This window comes from Aulonocara sp. 'chitande type north' Nkhata Bay, linkage group LG18 (assembly GCF_057382095.1).
Source record: "Aulonocara sp. 'chitande type north' Nkhata Bay isolate Kocher_YH1m ecotype deep benthic linkage group LG18, A_spYH_male_GT1.1, whole genome shotgun sequence".
Classification (NCBI taxonomy): Eukaryota; Metazoa; Chordata; class Actinopteri; order Cichliformes; family Cichlidae; genus Aulonocara; species Aulonocara sp. 'chitande type north' Nkhata Bay.
Window position 1 is genome coordinate 8,570,740 of NC_141361.1, and position 21,419 is coordinate 8,592,158.

The 21,419-nt window shown below is 40.8% G+C and overlaps 1 protein-coding gene and 4 non-coding genes across 5 annotated transcripts in view; 4 read left to right on the forward strand and 1 right to left on the reverse strand.

The window, feature by feature from the left end:
* Positions 1 to 21,419, reverse strand: part of LOC147307936 (contactin-associated protein-like 4) — a 146,254-nt gene that overhangs the window by 55,800 nt on the left and 69,035 nt on the right. Inside the window, exons 6-10 of the mRNA XM_086271142.1 lie at positions 14,397 to 14,569; positions 14,151 to 14,297; positions 11,386 to 11,653; positions 11,102 to 11,251; positions 6,727 to 6,898 (exon numbers count right to left, since the gene is read on the reverse strand). Of these exons, the coding sequence (XP_086127268.1) occupies positions 6,727 to 6,898; positions 11,102 to 11,251; positions 11,386 to 11,653; positions 14,151 to 14,297; positions 14,397 to 14,569 (910 nt within the window). The remainder of the gene's footprint in view (positions 1 to 6,726; positions 6,899 to 11,101; positions 11,252 to 11,385; positions 11,654 to 14,150; positions 14,298 to 14,396; positions 14,570 to 21,419) is intronic.
* On the forward strand, positions 668 to 750 carry trnal-uaa (transfer RNA leucine (anticodon UAA)). The gene has a single exon. It is a non-coding gene; the product is annotated as a tRNA-Leu (tRNA).
* Positions 1,045 to 1,127, forward strand: trnal-uaa (transfer RNA leucine (anticodon UAA)). The gene has a single exon. It is a non-coding gene; the product is annotated as a tRNA-Leu (tRNA).
* On the forward strand, positions 4,036 to 4,118 carry trnal-uaa (transfer RNA leucine (anticodon UAA)). Its single transcript has one exon. It is a non-coding gene; the product is annotated as a tRNA-Leu (tRNA).
* Positions 4,557 to 4,639, forward strand: trnal-uaa (transfer RNA leucine (anticodon UAA)). The gene has a single exon. It is a non-coding gene; the product is annotated as a tRNA-Leu (tRNA).

The window sequence follows — 21,419 nt, forward strand, 5'->3', positions numbered from 1 at the left end:
AGGTCAGTTCCTTCATCATAGTTATGCAAATTCTCATGACCATTGATCAACAACCACTGATCAAAGGCCATGAGTACCATTCACAGAGAGTTGGGGAATGGCTGCAATCGCAGTATTGCAAGAGAGCGAAAGATGTACCCTCAGGCCCCCTCCTTGATTCAGAGATGGTCTTTCCCTTTTAACGTAAATGGCCTCCTTGACTCCGCACTCAAACCAGCGTTCCTCCCTGTCCAGGATGTTTACATCCTCATCATTGAAAGAGTGTCCACTGGCTTGTAGGTGTAAATATACTGCAGAGTCCTGGCCTGACGGGGTAGCTCTTCTGTGTTGTGCCATCTGCTTCACCAGAGGTTGTTTGGTTTCCCCGATATATAAATCCTGACAATCCTCCTGGCACAACAGCGTACACTATGTTACTCTGTTTGTGTCAGGGGACACAGAGCCACAGAGGCTCTGTGTTTAGAAAAAAATGCATCTCAACTGTTCCGATACTCCTGACACGTACGGGATCACTACAGGTTTTTGCTTAGGCAGCTGTTGTCCTTCTCTCCTGGATTGACTGGCGCTTTCTTTTGGCGCCTTCCCAGCTTTAACAAAAGTCCAGCTGGGATAACCACATTTACTCAGGGCCTTCTTGATGTGATGTTGGCTTTCCTCAGGGGCAGATACCCGGATGGCCGAGTGGTTAAGGCGTTGGACTTAAGTTCCAATGAGCACATGCTCTCGTGGGTTCAAACCCCTCTCCTGGTACATTTTGGAATCCCATGTGTGGTAATCTGGAAGTTATCTGTGGGAACTTACTTGCGCTTCCTTCTGCATGTTAGTAAGTAAGTGTTGTGTTAAAGGAATACAATGAAATGCAGCTCAAAAAGCATTACTTCATCTTTCCTTGGCCTAATGATATATATCTACTAGACACAGTGATTTTTACTATATGATATCATATGTTACCTTCTCAAGCAAATGTTTTGTACTTGATAAAAAGTTACGTATTTCTGGGTTTGTTGGTCACGATCGTGACAGACTATCATTATGCGAGCAGACACCAGGATGGCCGAGTGGTTAAGGCGTTGGACTTAAGTTCCAATGAGCACATGCTCTCGTGGGTTCGAGCCCCACTCCTGGTATACTTAAATAACTCACATCATTTGCCCTGTTCTTTGCCAGAAAGAACATTTATAATTAGGGTAATTGTTCCTGTTATTACTTTGTGTATCATCAACACAGAAGCCAATTGTTTCTGCTACACATGACTTACTCTGCAGATCTGAGATGACTATAAATTACTTTTAGAAAATGGAAACTTGGTTTGCTGTAACAAAGTGGGATCCAATGAGCAAATGCTCTTGTGAGTTCAAAATCAACCCCTGGTATCTAATCTGAGTGGATAACGTTACCACAGTAAACTGCAGTTTAATACATGCATGAAGGCCAAGGAAAACAATGTAATGGCTACTAACATGAGCATAAACTCAAATATCCTTAATCCTCATTGTGCGTGTATAACATGTCTGTGTGTGCATCAAGTTTACAAAAACACACTGAACTCACCAGCCAATTGCGTTGCTTGTGGCCAAAGATAAGTGATTAACGGAGAGTAAAGAAGGCTTCAGGGGCAAAATACTAGATAAAATATAAAGTGTCCCCTCAGGCAAGTATTTTTCCAAATTGACAAAAAGAAAGGGATCTCACAGCTGTCGACTACATTGCTATGAGTTTTAGTCACATCCATAATGCAGGTATAATCACTGGAGTGACATTTTAATCAACAGGAATGCAAGTTTTTTTTTTTCATATTTTGATATTTCTTTGAATTTTGGTAAATATGGAGGACCAGGTCAGTGTTCAGATAAGGTTGTAAACAAGATGTTTACAACAACAGAATATTCTGCTGCAGGCATAATTGCCTCCACACTGCAGTTTTACTGGTTTTCAGTAAGCTGTGCTTTTTCTAAATAGCTATACTGCACATATGTTAGTGTCATGACACTCTAGCAATGTTTTAGTTTACTCCCTGGTTGTGATCACACATCCTTGGTTGCTTGGCAACTCTTCTTGCAGTGACAAGAGCAATCAAGCTTGAAACCAAGTTTATCTAAGAAAAAATAGCCATCAGTTTGCTTATCACAAACAGACTTGTACATATTCAATATCAGTCAAGTAAACACTGAACCATAAACAATCAATAATGCAAAAGACAAAACTATGTCCAGATGAGCAGATTCAACTTTCTGTGATTCATCTTGTTACGGCCCTGTTCACTACATTTAAAGCTACAGTCCTTGCCAGGACTGTTACAGTGTAACAGCTGGCATGACATGTATCAGGTCTTGTACATCACCAGGCTGTACGAGACCTGAATATTTAAGATGTTGGACTCAGATGGGTGTGTACCCATGTGGATTTAGGCCCTACTCTAGCTATCACAGATATTCTTGAGGACAAAACAGTTCTTTTTGAATCTTTGACAGCTTTTCAAGTCAGTTGAAAGTTGGATAATTTTCTTGCTTTACGTGTTCAGCTGATGTCTGTAAAAGCAGGCTCAATCTTTCATAGCTCTAGGTGAACAAGCCTAAATATGATCTTCCACTGGTATGTAGACACCTCACCAGAGATGACCTGGGGGAACAATTCCATGTACTATATATAGTATGTGGTATTGTTAGATATGAATACACGTGGGCTGCATTTAATCATACAAGGAAACACCAAAATAAACAAAAAACAAAAGAGTAGGCAAGGAAATCTCTTCCAAGGTTGTGAACAGGCTGGCTGAGTAGTTACGGTGTTGTACTCGAGCTGCTTAAAAAACATTTTAATTGTGTTGCTTGCAGTTTGAAGTGTTGAGTATAAAAAACATGGATGCTTCTATATACTTCTATAGCAGTCTCCTTTATATGGAAGGTGTGTGTGGTGTGACCCATTTTTCTTTATATCTCACAAGTACGATTGTACAGTAGAGGCTATGGTTATTTTTGTTTTTTGTCTTGTTCTGTTCCTGCAGCCAGAACTGAGCAGGAGCTGAATTCTCATGAAAAATAATCTGATAAATGTGAGAAAAGAAAGGTATTTAATTAAACCAGCTGGAGGAGATCCTCTTTCTCTGGTGAAAATGTGTAGCTGATGTCTGCAACTGTATTCCTGGACGCCATATCATATATAAGTGTGTGTTTTCTGGTTTTTGCCAAAAGGAACATTCATAATTATGATAATCGTTCCTCTCATTGCATTGTGTAATTAGTGTATCATCAAGACAGAAGGCAATTGTCTCTGTTGTGCATGACTTACTCTGCCGATCTGAGAGGACTATAAATTACTTTTAGAAAATGGAAACTCTTACACTTCTCAATGTCTTTCTGCATCTGCCGTATGCCCTGCCATATTTGCCTTTAATATTTACAACAATTAGACCTCTTTTAGCAATCCTGGTGACATAGCTTGCACTAGTAAAACCATTGCTAATTATTGGACATTAAACTGAATTATTGTGAAACTAAACTGGAATGGAGGCAGCACGGTGGCACGGTGGTTAGCACTGTTGCCGCACAGCAAGAAGGTCCTGAGTTCAATTCTACCATCAGGCCGGGGTCTTTCTGTGTGGAGCTTGCATGTTCTCCCCGTGTTTGCGTGGGTTCCCTCCGGGTACTCCGGCTTCTTCCCACCGTCCAAAGACATGCAGCTTGTGGGGATAGGTTAACTGGATAATCCAAATTGTCACTAGGTGTGAATGTGAGTGCGAATGGTTGTCTGTCCCTGTGTGTTGGCCCTGCGACAGACTGGCGACCTGTCCAGGGTGTACCCCGCCTCTCGCCCTATGACAGCTGGGATAGGCTCCAGCGCCCCCCGTGACCCTGATAAGCGGAAGCGAATGGATGGATGGATAAACTGGAATGGTTACAGTGCCATACTTAGGGATGACATTTCACTTTTTTGTGTGTGGATGACTGATGGGATTTCATGTCAGAAACTTAAAATCCCTCCTCAGAGTCAATCTCATATATGCCTTGATCAAGTGCATTGGAAAGTTATATAGAAATCAGGATGGCTGAGTGGTTAAGGCGTTGGACTTAAGTTCCAATGAGCAAATGCTCTCGTGGGTTCAAACCCCACTCCTGGTATTCTGTGCTTTAGTGAAGCTTCACATAACCCTTACCTTGTGTAACAAACCTAGCAATAGCACTCTCTGGTAAAAAAAAAAAAAACATAGCTAAGAAAAACTGAAGTCATTTGCATAATACAGATTTCATATCATATAATAGTGACCATCATCTGGTTGTTATAAAAAGAGCTTTTGCAATAATTTTTCCTACACTGTTTTGAGACCAGTTTTAAATAAGACAGTGTTTTTAAAGTTTCCATAATGCTTGCAGTGTTTATAATGTCTAGGAAAGCCAGTTTTCATAACTACTGTTTTCCTAGCTTTGGCTGTATGAAGATACTGGGGCTATTCCTCCAGTAAAAATACCTAGCTTGCATTGTAAAACTGTAGTGATTGGCTTACATGTAACATGCGCTTACATCTACTTGGCCATCCTGGTAGTTTCCTTGGGCAAACTACCAGGATGGCCGAGTGGTTAAGGCGTTGGACTTAAGTTCCAATGAGCACATGCTCTCGTGGGTTCAAGCCCCACTCCTGGTAGAGTCAAATTTGCTGTCCATGTGGAGTTCTGATTTACTTTGGTGTTAGTAAAGGTAGTGACTATATCCAAAAAGTTACAGTGATGCCTTAAGTTCCAGTGGGTTCAAATCCCACCCCTGTTAGAGCAGCTGTATTCACTCATTAAACCTTAGAGGAGGGGCGTCCAACTCCAGTCCTTGAGAGCTACTGTCCTGCAGCTTTTAGATGCATCCTTGTGAATGAATGGCAGTTTACCTAAAATCAAACTGATTATATCCAAGAATAGAAAATATATGTCCGCTAGCATGTGTGTGATTAATGTTCATTTGTGAAAATGTAGCATTGTATGGTTTTCTTTCAACAGGTCTGATTTGGATTAGTTCATATTCTTGGATTTTGGCCACTGAAGATGCCAAAAAGCTGAATTATTCCATTAGTACAATGATATTGGCAGATGTGAACACTGTTGTGTTTGCATTCACTACAGCTCCATTATGTTCCCATCGTCACGCACACCCACCAACCGAGGGTGAACATTTCTCAAAGGCTGCTGCAAAACACTGAGCTCTCTTGGGAGGAAATAAATTATTTTACCAGAAAAACAATTTCAATCTGTGCCAAACGCTATTCACTCAACCCTCCCTGAGTCTCCCTGAATATCACATCCATACACCCTGTAGGATCAAAGCACCAAACACAGAGAACACCAGGTGATCAGCAAAAGTACCCGGTGTATTATGTGTGATGCTCAATTCCTTCTCTAGCTCATAAAAGATGGAAGAAAGCAAGAAAATGATGGTGGTAAAAGCGATAATGCGAACAAAAAATAATAATAAAAAAGGATGAAAGGCAGCAGCCAAAATGCTGTATATGAAAGATGACAAATGTTACAAAATGCTATCCCTCAAAAACCAAACAAAGAACCACACCAAGACTGACTCCACCTACAAGCAGGCTGAATAGACAGTTTTCAAAGGTTGCCATTCAGCTTGTTGAATGTCAGGAATAGACTCAAAAGAACAACAAATGAATACAAGAGGCAGGAGGAGCTGCAGGTGCACTACCGATAAGAGCTTTAACACTGAACACATGTTCAATATCCAATTTTTAGATCTTGCTCTCTTTAGAAGTATTGCCTTTCTTTTTATGTTTTCTTTTACTCACTGCTTTTACTTTGTATTTTACACTCTCAGTTAGACTTTAGGGACCAATATTGCTTGGTTTGGAACAGGGACAGATGTAGATTCGTATTAAAATACACCATTTCATAAAGTAATCCATGTGTTTGAAAACTCAGGTATGTATTTACTGCAGGGCATTTTTACATGCGCCCCCTTACTGTACCATTAAAGACATTTTTCATCAACCCGCCTCTATAGCTAGAAAAACTATTTAATTGACATGTACTCCTATTATTAAACATGGTCTACTTTACTGTGTGGAACAACAATGATTATGGTTTCCAGTCATTTTATTATTTTTACTGTAATTCATCCCTTTGAACTTTATCAAGGCTTACGCTAAGGGTATCGGCAGATGAATGCGGATTCAGGCAGCTGTAGCCATGGGCTGTCTGCTGCGCTTCACCTTTGCTAATTGGATTCACTGAACTGGACCCCTTGAACATATTTGTGGCCGTGGTGCTTTTTGGAGAATTTTAAATTAAACCAAGAAGCCCGTGTACCCTTTTGGGTTAATAAAATGTATTGTTATATTACTTAGAAGTAATTAGCTGCTACGGGTTTATGTGTGACAACTCCTCGATGGGATGACGGAGTGAGTATGCAATGAGTTACCAACAAATTGTAACTGACTATATTATTTGTGCATATGTATGTACAAACGCCCCAGACAGTCAAGGAAAAAGACTAGCATGTTTTATTAGCTAAGGGGAATGTGTGTCATGCTTGTGTATGTGTACAGGATGCTGCAGTCGATGACAGAGCCACTCCATCACATTATGGCTAAAATTAAACATGAATGCTTATCCAAGCAACACAGCGGTAAGGATTTCTGCATCGGTGTCTGTGCGTCTCAGTGTCAATGACAGCGAGGGTATAAAATGATTTAATCTGAGCTCAGTGAGATGGGTTTCTGCTGGTGCTGACCTGTCAATGATGCCGCACATGTCGATCTGCAGCTGGCTGTAATTTCCCAGCAGTCTTTGCTGCACCTTGATCAGGTCGACTCGCTGGTTCTCCACCGTGAGTAGACGCATGCAGCCCTGGAAAGTCTCGAAGAGGTTTCTACATTCCTCACTGTGCTCTTCAGCAGGACAACCTTGATGGGAAAGAAGTTTTATCAGTTAAACAAAAAGACAAGACAACACCAATGAGATTATGCTATCCTCCAAAGAAAACAACAGGACAGGCCAAGTGCACAAGGTGTTAACAAGACCAGTAGTTTGGTTTTAAAGTTTAGTGGTGGTGTGAAAATTACATGTATATTGCAGGAACTTTCAGACTGGCTTTAAATGTATAAATGAAAGCTTTACAGCATGCTTGTGAAGTGAAAACATGTAGCACAAAGCAGTAAAAACTCTGCTTCACACACATTCGTACCAGTGAAAATAATCTGTAAAATTTACGTGATACCGCTGCCTTACTAGTGCATACAGGAGACAGAGCACATAACACCCACTTGCTAGTGAATGTGCCCAAATATTAGTTGCTCTGTTCTTATATCAACACAATCCAACATCACATGCCCTTTGTCCCACAGAGCTGGCTGGTTAAAGATCAGTTAATATCTCATCTGCATTGAACACTTCTGTTCTGCATACAGCTGTCTTAGGTAAGTCCTTAAGCCCTTTAGAAAATGTCAGAACTGCAGTGCATGAGTAAAATGATGAGTGAGAGTAAAATGAAGTCAAACTCTGGTAAAAGGTCTTCTACCACATAAAGAGTGGTGCTGTTATTTGTGCTTTTTTCTTGTACTCCTAAGTGCCTAAAATCCTGCAAATGTGGACCAGAGTTCACTCCTTTCCCTTTAACACACCTTGGATTGTGTGCACTATCGAGTGCCTCCTAACTGAGAAAAAGGAAGTTGTCATGTTTAGTGACTGGGAAAAAAATTAGGTTGGCATAGCATGAGTTGAAAAGCAGTTTGAAACAGGAAAAAGGGGACTCTAAAAGGAAGTTCGACAGGAAATTGCAGTGCAATAACATCAAAGAGGTGTAGAGAGGAATGAATATCATTACTGGCTTCAAAGAAATCAGCCGTTTAAGATGCTCTGCAAACGGATTTGACCAGTTGCTCCCGCCAACCTCTGCCAGTCCAGCTTCTTCGCCATCACCACCCTCACTAAGCACCTTCTACACCAGCTTCTCCTCAGCTCTTCTTTACAGTGGATTGGGTGAGAGCTGAGCTCAGGAGGCAGAATTCAGGGAAGGCGGAAGACCGTGGTGCCCGGTACTCTGGCACTTAAAGACCGTGTGTCAAAGCCGGTGGAGCCTGCCTGTGCTATCTTCAGCCTAAGTCATTGGTGCAGGAGGAAAACATCATGTCTTATGCCAGTAAGGCAGGGCAGCTAATGATGATTAATCACTACAGAGCAATTCCTCTCACTTCTCAAATAACAGAGATATGATATGGGGAGTGTGAGCCCCATGAGACCACAACTCCAACATGCACTAGAACCATTACAGTTTGAGTACCAGGGGAACACTGGTGAGGATGACCTGGTCTTCTCATGCAGTTAATAGCGTTCATAATACTGATGATTAGTCTTACGGGGATCATTTGCACCTTTTAATTGGCTATTTTATTGCTTCATATCTATCTTTAAATCATATGAAAACAGGTCATCTTTTTTGTTGTTGTCCACTTACTGCAGCTAGCGCGAGTAAATGTGTAAATGTGCGAGAGTGCACTTGCAGGATGATAAAAAAGCCTAAAGCTGTTAAACATAATGCTAGACTACAATATTGCTGAGCAGAGGGAAAACAAAGGAGATGAGATTTTTAGGCAGCGAGGGAGGCAGTGAAGTATGAACAAAAGGGGGAAAGGGAGGGAGAAAAAAGAAAGAGAATGAAGTGGATTGCAGCATGAGGCAAGGACAGAGTAAAGAGAGACAAAAGCAAGATGAGAGAAAGAGTACACTAACTGTATGATGCAATATACACATACATACAATATCACATCTTCTATATAAACATAGCTATGCTCTTTTAAACTGTATTGGAACAAGCTGTTTAATCCTCTGCCTTTAAGCCAACTTAATCTGACTGACTTCCCCTCGTTAACTGAAAATCTGAACAACAGATGGGTGGAACTGTTGTGTGCCAGAGATGACCATATTAGGGATATCCAACCTCTCACTGAAATGAGAATGTGGACCAGTCTAAAGCCTGCATGAGTTTTTGGCATGTAGGGTGTACTTGCACATGTGCTGACCTCAGCATTTGAAACTGAGCCATGTTTAGTATGAGCATCCATCCTTGTAAGTGTGTGTATATCTATATCAATAGCCCACTTGCGCCTTCTTGTTCTAGTAGCCTACTTCTCATCAGTGTGTCCTGGTTCTTCAACATCCGGGCAACATCCAAGCTGGTGTGGTTTCAGTTTTCTGTCTTTCGCTCATGTCTGAGGTAGGCTTGGATAGCATGGGGGGGTCTAGCCTAGGGACCCTTGTTGGATACAGGAGCTTGGAAAGAAAAGCATCTGGACTAGTTTAAGTTTCTTGAAGACGTTTCACCTCTCATGCGAGAAGCTTCTTCAGTTCTAAGACCAATTGATGGATTTTAGTCCCAGATTTTTCAGCCTTATTGGGAGTGACCCTATAATGTTCATGGACCTACTATTGATCCTCCGCCGAATCTCACCAGCCAAGGTGTGAAAACAGGTGTGGGTCACTATCAGCCAAGGTTTCAGGTGAACCCATTGTGAGACCTTGCCTCACCCAGTCATGTGACTTACTGAGATCAAATGACTCAAAATGTGAGTGAGCGTTAAGGCGTCTGGGAAGGGATCTCAAAACTGGATTATAGATGGCAGACAGTTGTAAGCGACCCCCTCTGTTCAAAGATGGTCGCTGGCATCCTCGAAAGAGTGACCTTCATCCTTTAGATGCAGATGTACAGCTCAGTCTTGTCCTGTTGAGCTTCTTGAAGAAGCTGAGACCTCTAAAAGTTAGGTAACAGCACCTTGACTGCCATTAGGTATCAGGATGTTGTTGCCTTAGACCCACTGTCAGACCCTAGTATGTTGGTGCAATAGGTCCAGGGTTCCTCCTGGTGCACCACAACGCCTCATGTGGTGACAGTATGCAGGCAGTTCGGGGAGGATACCACTGAGTGCCAATTCCAATTATTCACTCCCAACCCCTGGGAGTTATTTGGTACCGGTCCATGAGAGTTGAGGCTCGGGTGTGAAATTTATGGTTTTCAGGGTTTTTATCGATAACTCGGTTTCCCTGGGTCTTTTCCCGTGTTGTAGTTGTGTGTCTTATTTTGAAAGAAATATTTACGTGTTATCATAGCGACCAGAGAACATTAAGGGGGAGAGGGGGAGGATGTTACTCTCAATGTTGTTGGTGCATTTCAGGAGGACGCTGCTAATAAAGTTACACAATTACACAGTGAATTTGCATTTATTATTATATTTACATAATACCACAGTTTTTATCTTGGTCGTATCTTTTTATTTTGTCGTATTTATCCGTGACACCTTACAGGCCGGTCCGTGAAAATGTTGTCTGACATTAAACCACTCCGTGGCGTAAAAAAGGTTGGGAACCGCTGCAATAGAGCACTTCTGGGACGTTACATTTTGGTCCATCTGATGCCACCAGTTTACACCTCAGACTATCCAGAAGCTTGTTGATGTGCTGGTTCAGAGCTGGGAGGAGATTCCCCAGAACACCATCCATCATCTTATTTGGAAAATGTCCCAACATCGTCAGGCATGCATACAACCACCAGCCTGCTGCATCATTTTTTCATTTTGATTTTCAGGGTGTCTTTGAATTCAGTCCTCTGTACGTTGATAATTTTTATTTCCATGAAATGATGTAGAATCATTTTGTTCCTCCTGCATTACTCAATCCATATCAGTAGAGATATCAAGGATGATTTATTTTCCACACTAGTTTCTGATGTACTTTGCCATTCAATTTATTATACGAATCAGGATTATGCAATATTTAAACAGATTGTTCGCTTTTATTCTCAGCTTCCTGAATTTAATACGAACACACCCACACAGTCACAATGAAGGAGGTTAGCTGTGTATGTAGTGTTAAACACCTCAAAGATTATTTTTTCATGAACATCTAGCTTTCCAGAGAAATACTTTTAAAATCAGTTTTCAGGGGATCTTGTAACTGAATAAGAACTTTAATTACAGCCAACAGAAGGAACAGAAATCTTCTAATTGCTTTTCCAGTTAATCTAAGCATAGATATAATATGTAGAAACACATATACTTAAGGAATTTCAAAGTTTCTTAGTTTATAAAAGCTCAAAAGCCTGAATTCACTCTTACCACCAAAGAACAGTTGAGTTTCTGCGGTGATGGGAAATGAGGGAGCAGCATGAGCAATGCCCCCTTCTCCTTTATCCACAGAGATTGTCAAGCGACCGCGTCTGGCTGTAAAATCCACTGCATGCCACTGACCATCATTTAGAGCAGCACCTGAGAAAACAGCAGGCGACAACCCTAATGATATTTTATTTCTTTTTATTTTAAAAACAGTATTAAAAACATAAATCAGTAAGGGGTTGACACATGAAAGGTTAGGATTTCATTGTGCAGGTTTATACACTGACCTGCGCTGAGCTCTAGCACCACTGAGCCACTTTTATGGATCATCAGTCGGAGTCTGGCATCACTCAGATATAACCAGACCATGCCCTCTTGTTGAGGAAGGCTAAAGGTGAACAGAAGCCCTCCCTTGTTCCACGTCCTGAACTGGAATCCGACAGACACACCACCCGGCGAGGACGCTGTAGTCCCGGGCAACTGGAGGAAGCTCTGTGGCCCGGGGAACGTCAAAGCAACGGAAACTGGCTCAGCACAAGAAAAGGTCACATTGCCCTGAGAGAGAAACATGAAGAGTGGAGAGTGGGGAGGTGGGAAGAAAAAAAATGATTACTGGTGAGATAAAACAACATAAAACATGAATATTAATCAGCTGCTGAGGGCGTGTCGCTGTGACCTTGTGGCGCAGCGATCTCATCAGCAAGTCTCCTTGAATATAGCAATATAGCAATGGCTCCTAACTAAAAACAGCAATGTCACCCATCACAGAGCTGTACAGGGAGGTAGATATGCATATGAACAGTGCTATACAGGCATTTCCACTGCGGCCCATTGTTTTGAGTAGTGGTAATGACACTAGGTCCATTGCTAAGGCTGTAGCAGTTATATATTACAGCCCCTGCTCTCTTCTGGGAATATCAGCCTGCTATCTTTATAATGCTCTGGAAACACAGATGACATCTAAAAGCCCTTTGTAGAGCTGTTAAAGTGATATATGAAAGTATACGGTGGAGAAAGCTTCACCACTGCAAAATAAAAAGTAAAAAGTGGGCTATAAAATTCCCCAAAAGCCATTCACTAACACATATGCACAACCAAAATACTCCACATTACTGTTGCCGTGCCTTTAAGAAAGGCTAAAAGTGCTCTCTTTATCAAGACAGACTAGAACAGTGTTAATACTCTATTACTATGAGATGTATGGAGCTCTTGTAAAACAGCCTCTATTAGACCTTCAGCCATGCATGTGAATCTCTGAACCATTTTTACCAAGACGTTTTGCTTCTCTGCTCTCTCATCCTAAACTGTAATGAGAAACCATTTGTTACAAAATGATTCAGAGTTGCTCTCCACTGAGTTCGCTACACTTATTGTCATTGGAGAAATGTTTTTTTTTTCTTTTTCTAATGATAAAGGCGAGGAAGGGCTTACTAGAAATCTAACCACCATCAAGGCTCCTCTGTCTTCTCATCGCTCAGTCTCCTCGTTAGGAGCTCATTAGCATCATTAACCAGCTAGCAGCGCCGCTGCCGGCATCCACATAATTTCCCAGTGGTGCTCTGAGGATGTGAACATGTATGAACACACCTGCACGTGCAAACACATTCATATACTCTCGAGGCTAACCTGTCGTTATTTATGCACGCGGAGGATTGGTGAGTGCTGGATAAGCAGCAGAGGAATCTGCCTCGTGCTGTTTGTAGGGATTTCTTAATAATACTAATAATCAAGTCACTAAAAGAAAAAAAAACTGAGTCACGAGTCTGCAGTTTATACTCTCAGATATAAAACCCACAGAGCCTGGGGAGTTTGAGGAGCTAAACATCAAAGCACAAAATCAGTTGTTATCACACGATATATATATATATATCAACCCTCTCGATGCACTGATCAATAAATTATCAGAGTGTGTAAAGGATGGATTAAGCTTTAAGAAAATAGAACATGTCTAAAGATAAATATAAGGAAAGCTGTACAGCTCACACATGGGTCATTCTGCAAAGCATTTACCCCCTAAAAGTCTATTTTCTTTGCTAATTGTGGTCTATTGACTTCACCTCACTGAAAATTTCAGTCAGAACACTGTTTCCCAATAATCTTTCATCTATTGGGAAATAGATGAAAGATTAGTCCATTTTTTTTTCCAGATTCTTGAGATACTCAGGAAACCTCAACCAAATCTTCATCAGGTATCAGGTTACTCTACTAACTGTACACACTAGTAATTGTTTCATAATGCTTATGTCTTTAGAATAAATTTATTTTTCTTCCAATTGATTACGACTCCTGAAGAAGAAGCACAATTAAAAACATCCATAAGTCATGTTTAGCTTTTCCTACTCTCAACTAATTTAAACTTCTCAGCCAACAAATTGTTACAGTTATCTTATCTAAACCATTAGATGTAACACCACCCTCTCCTTTGCTAATAGTCTGCTCAGCTATTAGCCCTGCGTGTTGCAGATATTTTATGCTGTAATGTTGTATCTCATTCTATTTTAGGAAGGCAAGAATCAACACAGTTTTGCAAGATACCCAGCTTAAACCATGAGTAGCCAGGTTTTTTTTTTACATTTATTTAAGTAGAGGAAGATGTCTACTTAATAGACATATATATATATATATATATATATATATATATATATATATATATATATATATATATATATATATATATATACACACACACACACATATATATATACACACATATATATACACATATACATATACATATATATATATATATATATACACGTGTGTGTGTGTGTGTGTGTGTGTGTGTGTGTGTGTGTGTGTGTGTGTGTTAATAAAAGTAATATAATCAGTACAACAAGACAAGAATAGATGGTGCGGTAACAAAATGTAAATAAATAAAAAGGCAGCTTAATGAAATGCAAAAGACTAAAAGAATCCAAACATCTATGATAATGCCAGTAAAGGCATTATGTTACTGATGCAAAGAGGCGAACTGTTTGAGAGCCTGGAGTCACAGCATATAAGTGCTTTCTTGAAAACAGAAAAATGGGTGTTCTTGGTATCATGTACTTACCCTGACAGTAACTTGGTGGTCACTATTCTTAGCCAGCTCTATCAAGTTGAAGCCATTGTACAGCAGGTTTTCTATGCAGCCATGGAGGTCCTTACTGGAGGCGTCTGGCTTCTGCGATCGAAGGCTATGGACAGCTCCTAAACTCAACTATGTAGAGATCACAATGAAAAAAATATTGTATATTTTCTGTGCACATTTATATAAACACGCCACTGGTCAGTTTTATATCAGTGTGTTTTAGCACACCTGTTCGATGGCCCAGCGACTGAACTCTGCCGGGAGCTGCACTCTCTCCGTGTTTTTGTCCACAGTCAGGTTGAGGTGAGCACTTTTTTGCTCCAGTACTACATGGTGCCAATGCTGATCATCCAACAGGCTGCCAAGGGAGGTGAGATGCAGTGGTTCAGGGGAAGTCTTACCTGAAAGAGAAAGCGGGAGACAGAAAAGATGGGTGAATAAAGAATAACAAGAGAAATGGTGAAGAATGCAAAAGGAAAGACAAAAGAAGAAAGTGTTGGAAAAATACATTTAGGATAAAAAGGAGAAGGAATGGGGCAAAGGGAGAAGTGGATACAGAAGGTGAAGAAGGTAAAAATCAGCTAGAGGTAGAAGAGAGGTGGGGTTGGTCATGGAAGAAAAACAAAGAAGACTGATGGATGGCACGGAAAGAATAAGAGGTGGTGGAGGATAAAGCAGGCAGAGACAAATAGATCGTTATTGAAAACTACTCAGAGTGAAACTGAAATTACAAAGACCGACTTTGTTTTTTAATCCACACACCAAAACTGTTTTATTTGTAAGAAACAAGAAAAAAAGGAAACACTGTACATCAAATTGGTCACTATAAAATGGAAAAGAAGTGAAGCGCTCATCAAATGATTTCACTTATGTCATTAGGATTATTCAGTTTTCTGGTGGCTTTTAGCACTTTTTCAATTTTTACCTGATTTGACAGCGACTTTTGTTATATGACCTGTTAGCTTGCATGGTTGTCGATATCTGACCCACTATTCTGGGGAACAACAACAATCAGACTTTATACTGCATCTAAATATTTCATTTTTCTCTGAATCCCACAGCGAGGATCACTGAGAGGTCACCCTTGGTCATCTCATTAGCAACAACTAGATATAACTGCACGCTAACACTGAAAAACAAAGCCAAATATGTCCTAATGCCTAATCTGGGGGGGAAAAACTGGAGAAGACACATGGCAAGACACCATTAAAGATAGATGAGCACCAGCCGGTCCTAATAAGTGGATCCATCTCTATTCCCCCCCTAGGGATGTGAAAGAAACTGTGTTTCTGCTTACAGGGGGAACTGGAGAGAGCAGAATACTGTCAGTCATTAAAAATGTATTAGATATTCTTAAGGGAAAAGCAATTTCAACTTCAGAGAAAGAAACAGACCACTTGGAAGCTGATGGACAAATATCTTTGATATTTCACTTCGGTCTGTGAGAATATATACAACCTAGTGAGAAATCAAAGGAAAACCCTGAACTGTTCATGCTTACAGGTAGAGATCATGCACGAGTTGTTTGGATCAACTCATCTTAAGGTGCCTACGCTCACCTTTCCCTTCAGTCAGTTTATTGTCCTTGTAATTGTTTGTCTGGTCCTCTTCAGCTTTACCTCTGCTGAATCTGTCTCGCCTAAATACAACTAGCCAGATTTGTGAGTTTGTAATAAAACAAGTATTCCAGCAGTTCCCAGTATCTCCTTGTGTTTTTCCTAATGTTCTTACCAATGTCCTAATTTATGGTGTGGGCTTAACCCCTTGTTGGAAGTGTTTTCTTCCTCTGGCTGCCTTTAAATGTAACTCCTACCTGGATTAAAGGATTTGGATTTCTAAACTTACGCTACTTCCTGGTGCTCTACATTTACGCCCTTTCTTCTGTTTGTTGCAAGTTTAATACAAAGCTTAAAAACTCTCTGACTTAGGTCTAATGAAACTGTACAACATCAGGTGTTACAAATGAATATTGTCTCCTAACACGTCAGTCATGGGCTATGATGCACAGCTGGAATTCCTCCACCTTTTGCTGCCACGCGTCTTCTATTGCCACATTTTCTTCTTGTTGGTGTCCCAAACATTTAGTTTATCACATTTTACTGACTGCTGTCTGCTTGAGATAAGTTACTGTTCTGTTGTTGTCGTTTTTTCTAACTAGCGCTGTAGTTACACTAACCACTACATTATTTCAAGCTTGCATTTCTGTTTGTTGGTTGGTAGAGTTGAATAGGTGGTCATCCTGAATTTGGAACATTTTTTTCTAGGCTACCTTTAGCCTTTAGCCTTCTGCTTAGGAACAACATTTTGGAGCCACTACAAAAGAAAGATATTGCTGTGATTTGATGATTATGGTGCTTGTCTGGGACAGTCTGTGTATACCCAGCTTTAGAGAGTCACTTTAAATCAGCACAAAGCTCTTGATATAAGTGGTCTGCACAACATCCCATATGACAATCGACAGGGAGCAAGACGTCACTGTAAAAAGTATGAATATGGTTTCATATGTCTGCCCTTCACAGTAATCAGCTATTGGGAGGATTAAATGATATGCTAGACCATGCTCTCATTTGCCATCATTGAAAAACCAAATGAAGGAAAAAACGAATATCTTTTCAAAGAATTACATTTCTATCCTTCAGCAAAGTTATCAAAGAATCATTGTCAACTCAGACGATGTTAAAGAATGACTGCCACATGCATATATTGCAGCTCTGGTTAAATACCAAAAGCTGGAAGGCCAGCTTTTCAGGTTATTTAAAATACATTTAGCAAAAGATGACAAGTCCTCCTCCTCAGTGTCTTTTCAAACTCAGACAGCTAGTTGATTCAAACCCAGACCCTTTGTGCTTCGAGGGAACTTCGCGTACTACTGCACCACCTTTCCACTCTAGCATGTGGGAACAATAAGTTCCAGAGGTTGCTACAAATACATGCAACACGCTTTTCTTTTTTCCAAAACTTCAATCTGATATAACTAAATGAAATGCCAATCAAATATTCTATAACTTTCACCTTTCACCAAATCTTGGACCAGATTAGAACTAATTTTAACCTCGAAAGGCCTTAAACCCTTAAGCTCTAATTAACAGAAAATTCTTTACTTGGATAAACACGAATTGTTGCAGTTTGGTACAATTCAAGAATAGTAATAGCACAAATTTGAGTGACCAGAAAAACAATGTTCTTGGATAGCTCGTGCTTGGAAGGAAGAAACATTAAAACTCTTCTGATGTTAACACCTTACTGAGCTTTGAGCTTTCTTTTGTTTTTTAACTTGAGTTCGTCACGTTTTCATATTCTTACATCAGGTGGAGTGAAGAAAAACAGTTTTATTATTTTATCAGAGAAAATTAAACTAATGATACAGAGGAAGTCTCTCCTGTCAACACAGTTATTGTGATGACTTATTTGATTAGAGTCTGGATGAACAGAAAGAGACACTGCAATCAATACGAGAGGAAAGATGAGAATCTCTTTATGGGCTTTGATTAATGGAAAAATTACTGTGTTGTAGGAGGTAGAGAAGAGGGCCTTACTGGATGGATGTTTCATTAGATGGATGATTTGATTACTGCATGAATGATGGGAAAGAGAAAGCAGGAATCAATATCAGAGATCAGAGGCCAAAACAGAGAATTGCTTTACTAATATTAATAAATAGAGCCATCTCTTTCCATCTCTTCATCAATCTTTCCTCGTGTGTTTTCTGTCTTTCGTATTCTCCAATCGTTTTTGGCTGTGAAATCATCGCCTCTGAGGGAGGAAACTTTTCCAGTTTTGAGGACCTAGTGTTACAAAATTTGAGACTGTCTCAGCTTTTTTGTCATCACAGTCCTCTGTTAGACATAGCTGTTAATTAAACAAGTAGTTTAATTAACAGCTATTTATTTAATCAGCAATGCAGTCAGTTTAACTCAGTATGTTAGATATAAATGATATAATTATGCTGAGCCGTAGAAGAGCTGCAATCAAGAGGTTCCAACAAACATGACAATGAAAAGGAAAACTTGTAAATATTTACAACCTTCCCTTCAAGGTCATCTTCATGTGCACCTCTTCACTACTGTCACTGTGCCTGATATCTTTTAGGTCACTCTGGAAGTCCCACTATAACCAGTTGTGTTGTGGTCCTGAGTCTTTGACCCAGCATTTTATGTTTTTGAGTTGCGTTTGTCGTTGTTTAAGCTTGTAGCTGCTTACTGTTCAGTTGTCGCTTTTGTGTATTTTTTAAAATGTATCCTCCGTTACAGGCATTTTTGTTTGTGCTCTTAGTTTAGTCTTTAAGTGCCTCCCCACGTTTTGTCAAGTCTCTGTCTGTTATGTTTCCCTGTTAAGTTATTTCTTGTTTTATTTGGGTAACATTTGTCTTGTGTGTTCTATGTTCAGCTTTACTTCGCTTGTCTCATTATCCCTGAGTTACACCTGCCATATTTCCCACCTGTTTTTTCCTTAGCCTCATTATCATTTGTCCCTTTGTCCTGTCTCATATCTTCCCAACCTTTGGGATTATTTATCCCAGAAATGTGTTTCTTTGCATTTCTGTAAAAAGTCGAGCAATAAGCTGCATTTGGGTCCACTCCCTGCCTACCACACAGCTGAACCTTGACTACTTGAACTTGTGCATCTTTGCTGGACCCTGCAGTGGATGAAAACTCCAGCCTACTCATTTAGTTAGGTAAAAAGATGAAGTCAGAGCCACGATGGCATGTGCTATCATGGAGGTCAGTTGTGCTGAATGTTGTCAAATGCCTTACTGTAGAACCTTATGTTGACAGTATGACACTGGGGGACAATTTCAATGTGTACAATCTTGTGAATGTCACAAAAAATGACAAACATGCTCCAGGTTATCTCCCCCAACTGATGTGTGGCTTTGGGCTTAGACACTGTGCACTTCTCCTCTGACAATTTCTGGTTGCTGACAGGGTTGTAGCCAAAGCCCCGGCTCTCATTACCAGTGATGATACTTATTAAGGTGACTTCTGAGTCAGTTTGACATATAAGCTGATATTTGCTCTCAACAGGTTTGAATTCTGCATTCATATTGTAGCACAGTGGTGCAGTGGACTGCTGCCTCACATATTCATATTCAAAAGTCCTGATCGGTTGGGGCTGAATTAGAATCTTGTCCAGGCTTTCCATGGTGTAACCTGCCTTTCACTAAATGTTACTCAGCCTCCTTGCAACCTTGGGATAGATAAACAGTTCAGATACACAGATACAAGTAGTCAAAATGGGACTAGGCCAAAAAACAGCAGTCCAAAGATGAACATGTAGAGCTTGGCCAACTACCAGTCAGTATGTTTTTATTTTTTAAATTATTAAGTACCCAGTCATACAAGTCTTTGATCCTATTGATTGAAACCTGATACCAAACGTAACGATTGTATGTTTATTATTATTTATAGTTTATTTTGCCATTCTTCAGGTTAATGGAAAACATGAGTATTTGAATTGTATTTAATACCATTCATTATTCATTATGCCAGTGTTTCCCAACCTTTGGGAGCCACGCCACATATTTCACATTAGAAAAATCACACAGCATCATGTTAGGGCCTTCATCTGGGTTGGAGGTTTCTCCAGGACCCAGGTCAGATTGACTACTTTTTCTTTACAAATATTTATGTATTGCTATTATGTACTGTGTCATCTCACAGCATGACTATTATGTAATTTCTTCTTCACCTTCTTATGTTTTACTGGTAGTTGGCAACCATTTAATTAGAGCAAGGCAGTTGCACTGCCCTCTAGTGGAAGAGAATGTAATTGTTCTGCCGGTTACTCATGCCGATTGCTTAGAGTACTGATCAGATGGAACCAGATCACGGCACACCGGATCACACCTCAGTGGTTGGGAAACACTGTATTATGCACTGTAGATTTATGACCTTCACACTAAATGTGAAGGTCAAGTGTCAGTTCTGATATTTCCACCTTCCAAAACTCTTTTGTCTGCTCACTGTTATATCTCTGCATTAAAACTCTGTGGATCAGAATTTACCAGGTTGTTTAAATAGAACCAATTAATGTAACAGATCACTTAACCTTGCACACACAAAGCCAGGCACCTTACAAGAAACACTTACTCCTACGTGCTGGAATAATCAATAATATACCATAAGGTAAGTACACTGAACAAAAATATAAACGCAACACTTTTGTTTTTGCTCCCATTCCCCATGGGATGGACGTAGAGACCTAAAATTCATTCCAGATACACAATATAACCATCCCTCCCAAACAGTGGTCACAAATCAGTCCAAATGTGTGGTAGTGGGCACATCTGCTATATTGAGATAATCCATCCCACCTCACAGGTGTGCCACATCAGGATGCTGATCTGACATCATGAGTAGTGCACAGGTGTACCTCAGACTGCCCACAACAAAAGGCCACCCTGGAATGTGCAGTTTTTTGCGCTATTGGGGGTCTGGGGACCCAGAACCAGTCAGTATCTGGTGTGACCACCATTTGCCTCATGCAGTACAACACATCGTCGCATGGAGTCTATCAGATTGTCAATTGTGGCCTGTGGAATGTTGGTCCACTCCACTTCAATGGCTGTGCGAGGTTGTTGGATATTCGTGGGAACTGGTACACGCTGTCGTATACGCCGGTCAAGCACATCCCGAACATGCTCAATGGGTGACATGTCCGGTGAGTATGCTGGCCATGCAAGAACTGGGACATTCTCAGCTGCCATCTGCCCTGAACAATGTGAACCATGATTCATCCGTGAAGCGCACACCTCTCCAACGTGCCAGACGCCATCGAATGTGAGCATTTGCCCACACAAGTCTGTTACGGCGACGAGCTGGAGTCAGGTCAAGACCCCGATGAGGACGACGGGCATGCAGTTGAGCGTCCCTGAGACGGTTTCTGACAGTTTGTGCAGAAATTGTTTGGTTGTGCAAACCAATTGTTCCAGCAGCTGTCTGGGTGGCTGGTCTGGCTGGAGGTGAACCTGCTGGATGTGGAGGTCCTGGGCTGGTGTGGTTACACGAGGTCTGCGGTTGTGAGGCCGGTTGGATGTGCTGCCATATTCTCGGAAACACCTGTGGAGACGGCTTATGGTTGAGAAATGAACATTCAATGCACGGGCGACAGATCTGGTTGACATTCCTGCTGTCAGCATGCCAATTGCACGCTCCCTCATTGCTTGTGGCATCTGTGGCTTTTTGCTGTGAGACAAAACTGCACATTCCAGGGTGGCCTTTTGTTGTGGGCAGTCTGAGGTACACCTGTGCA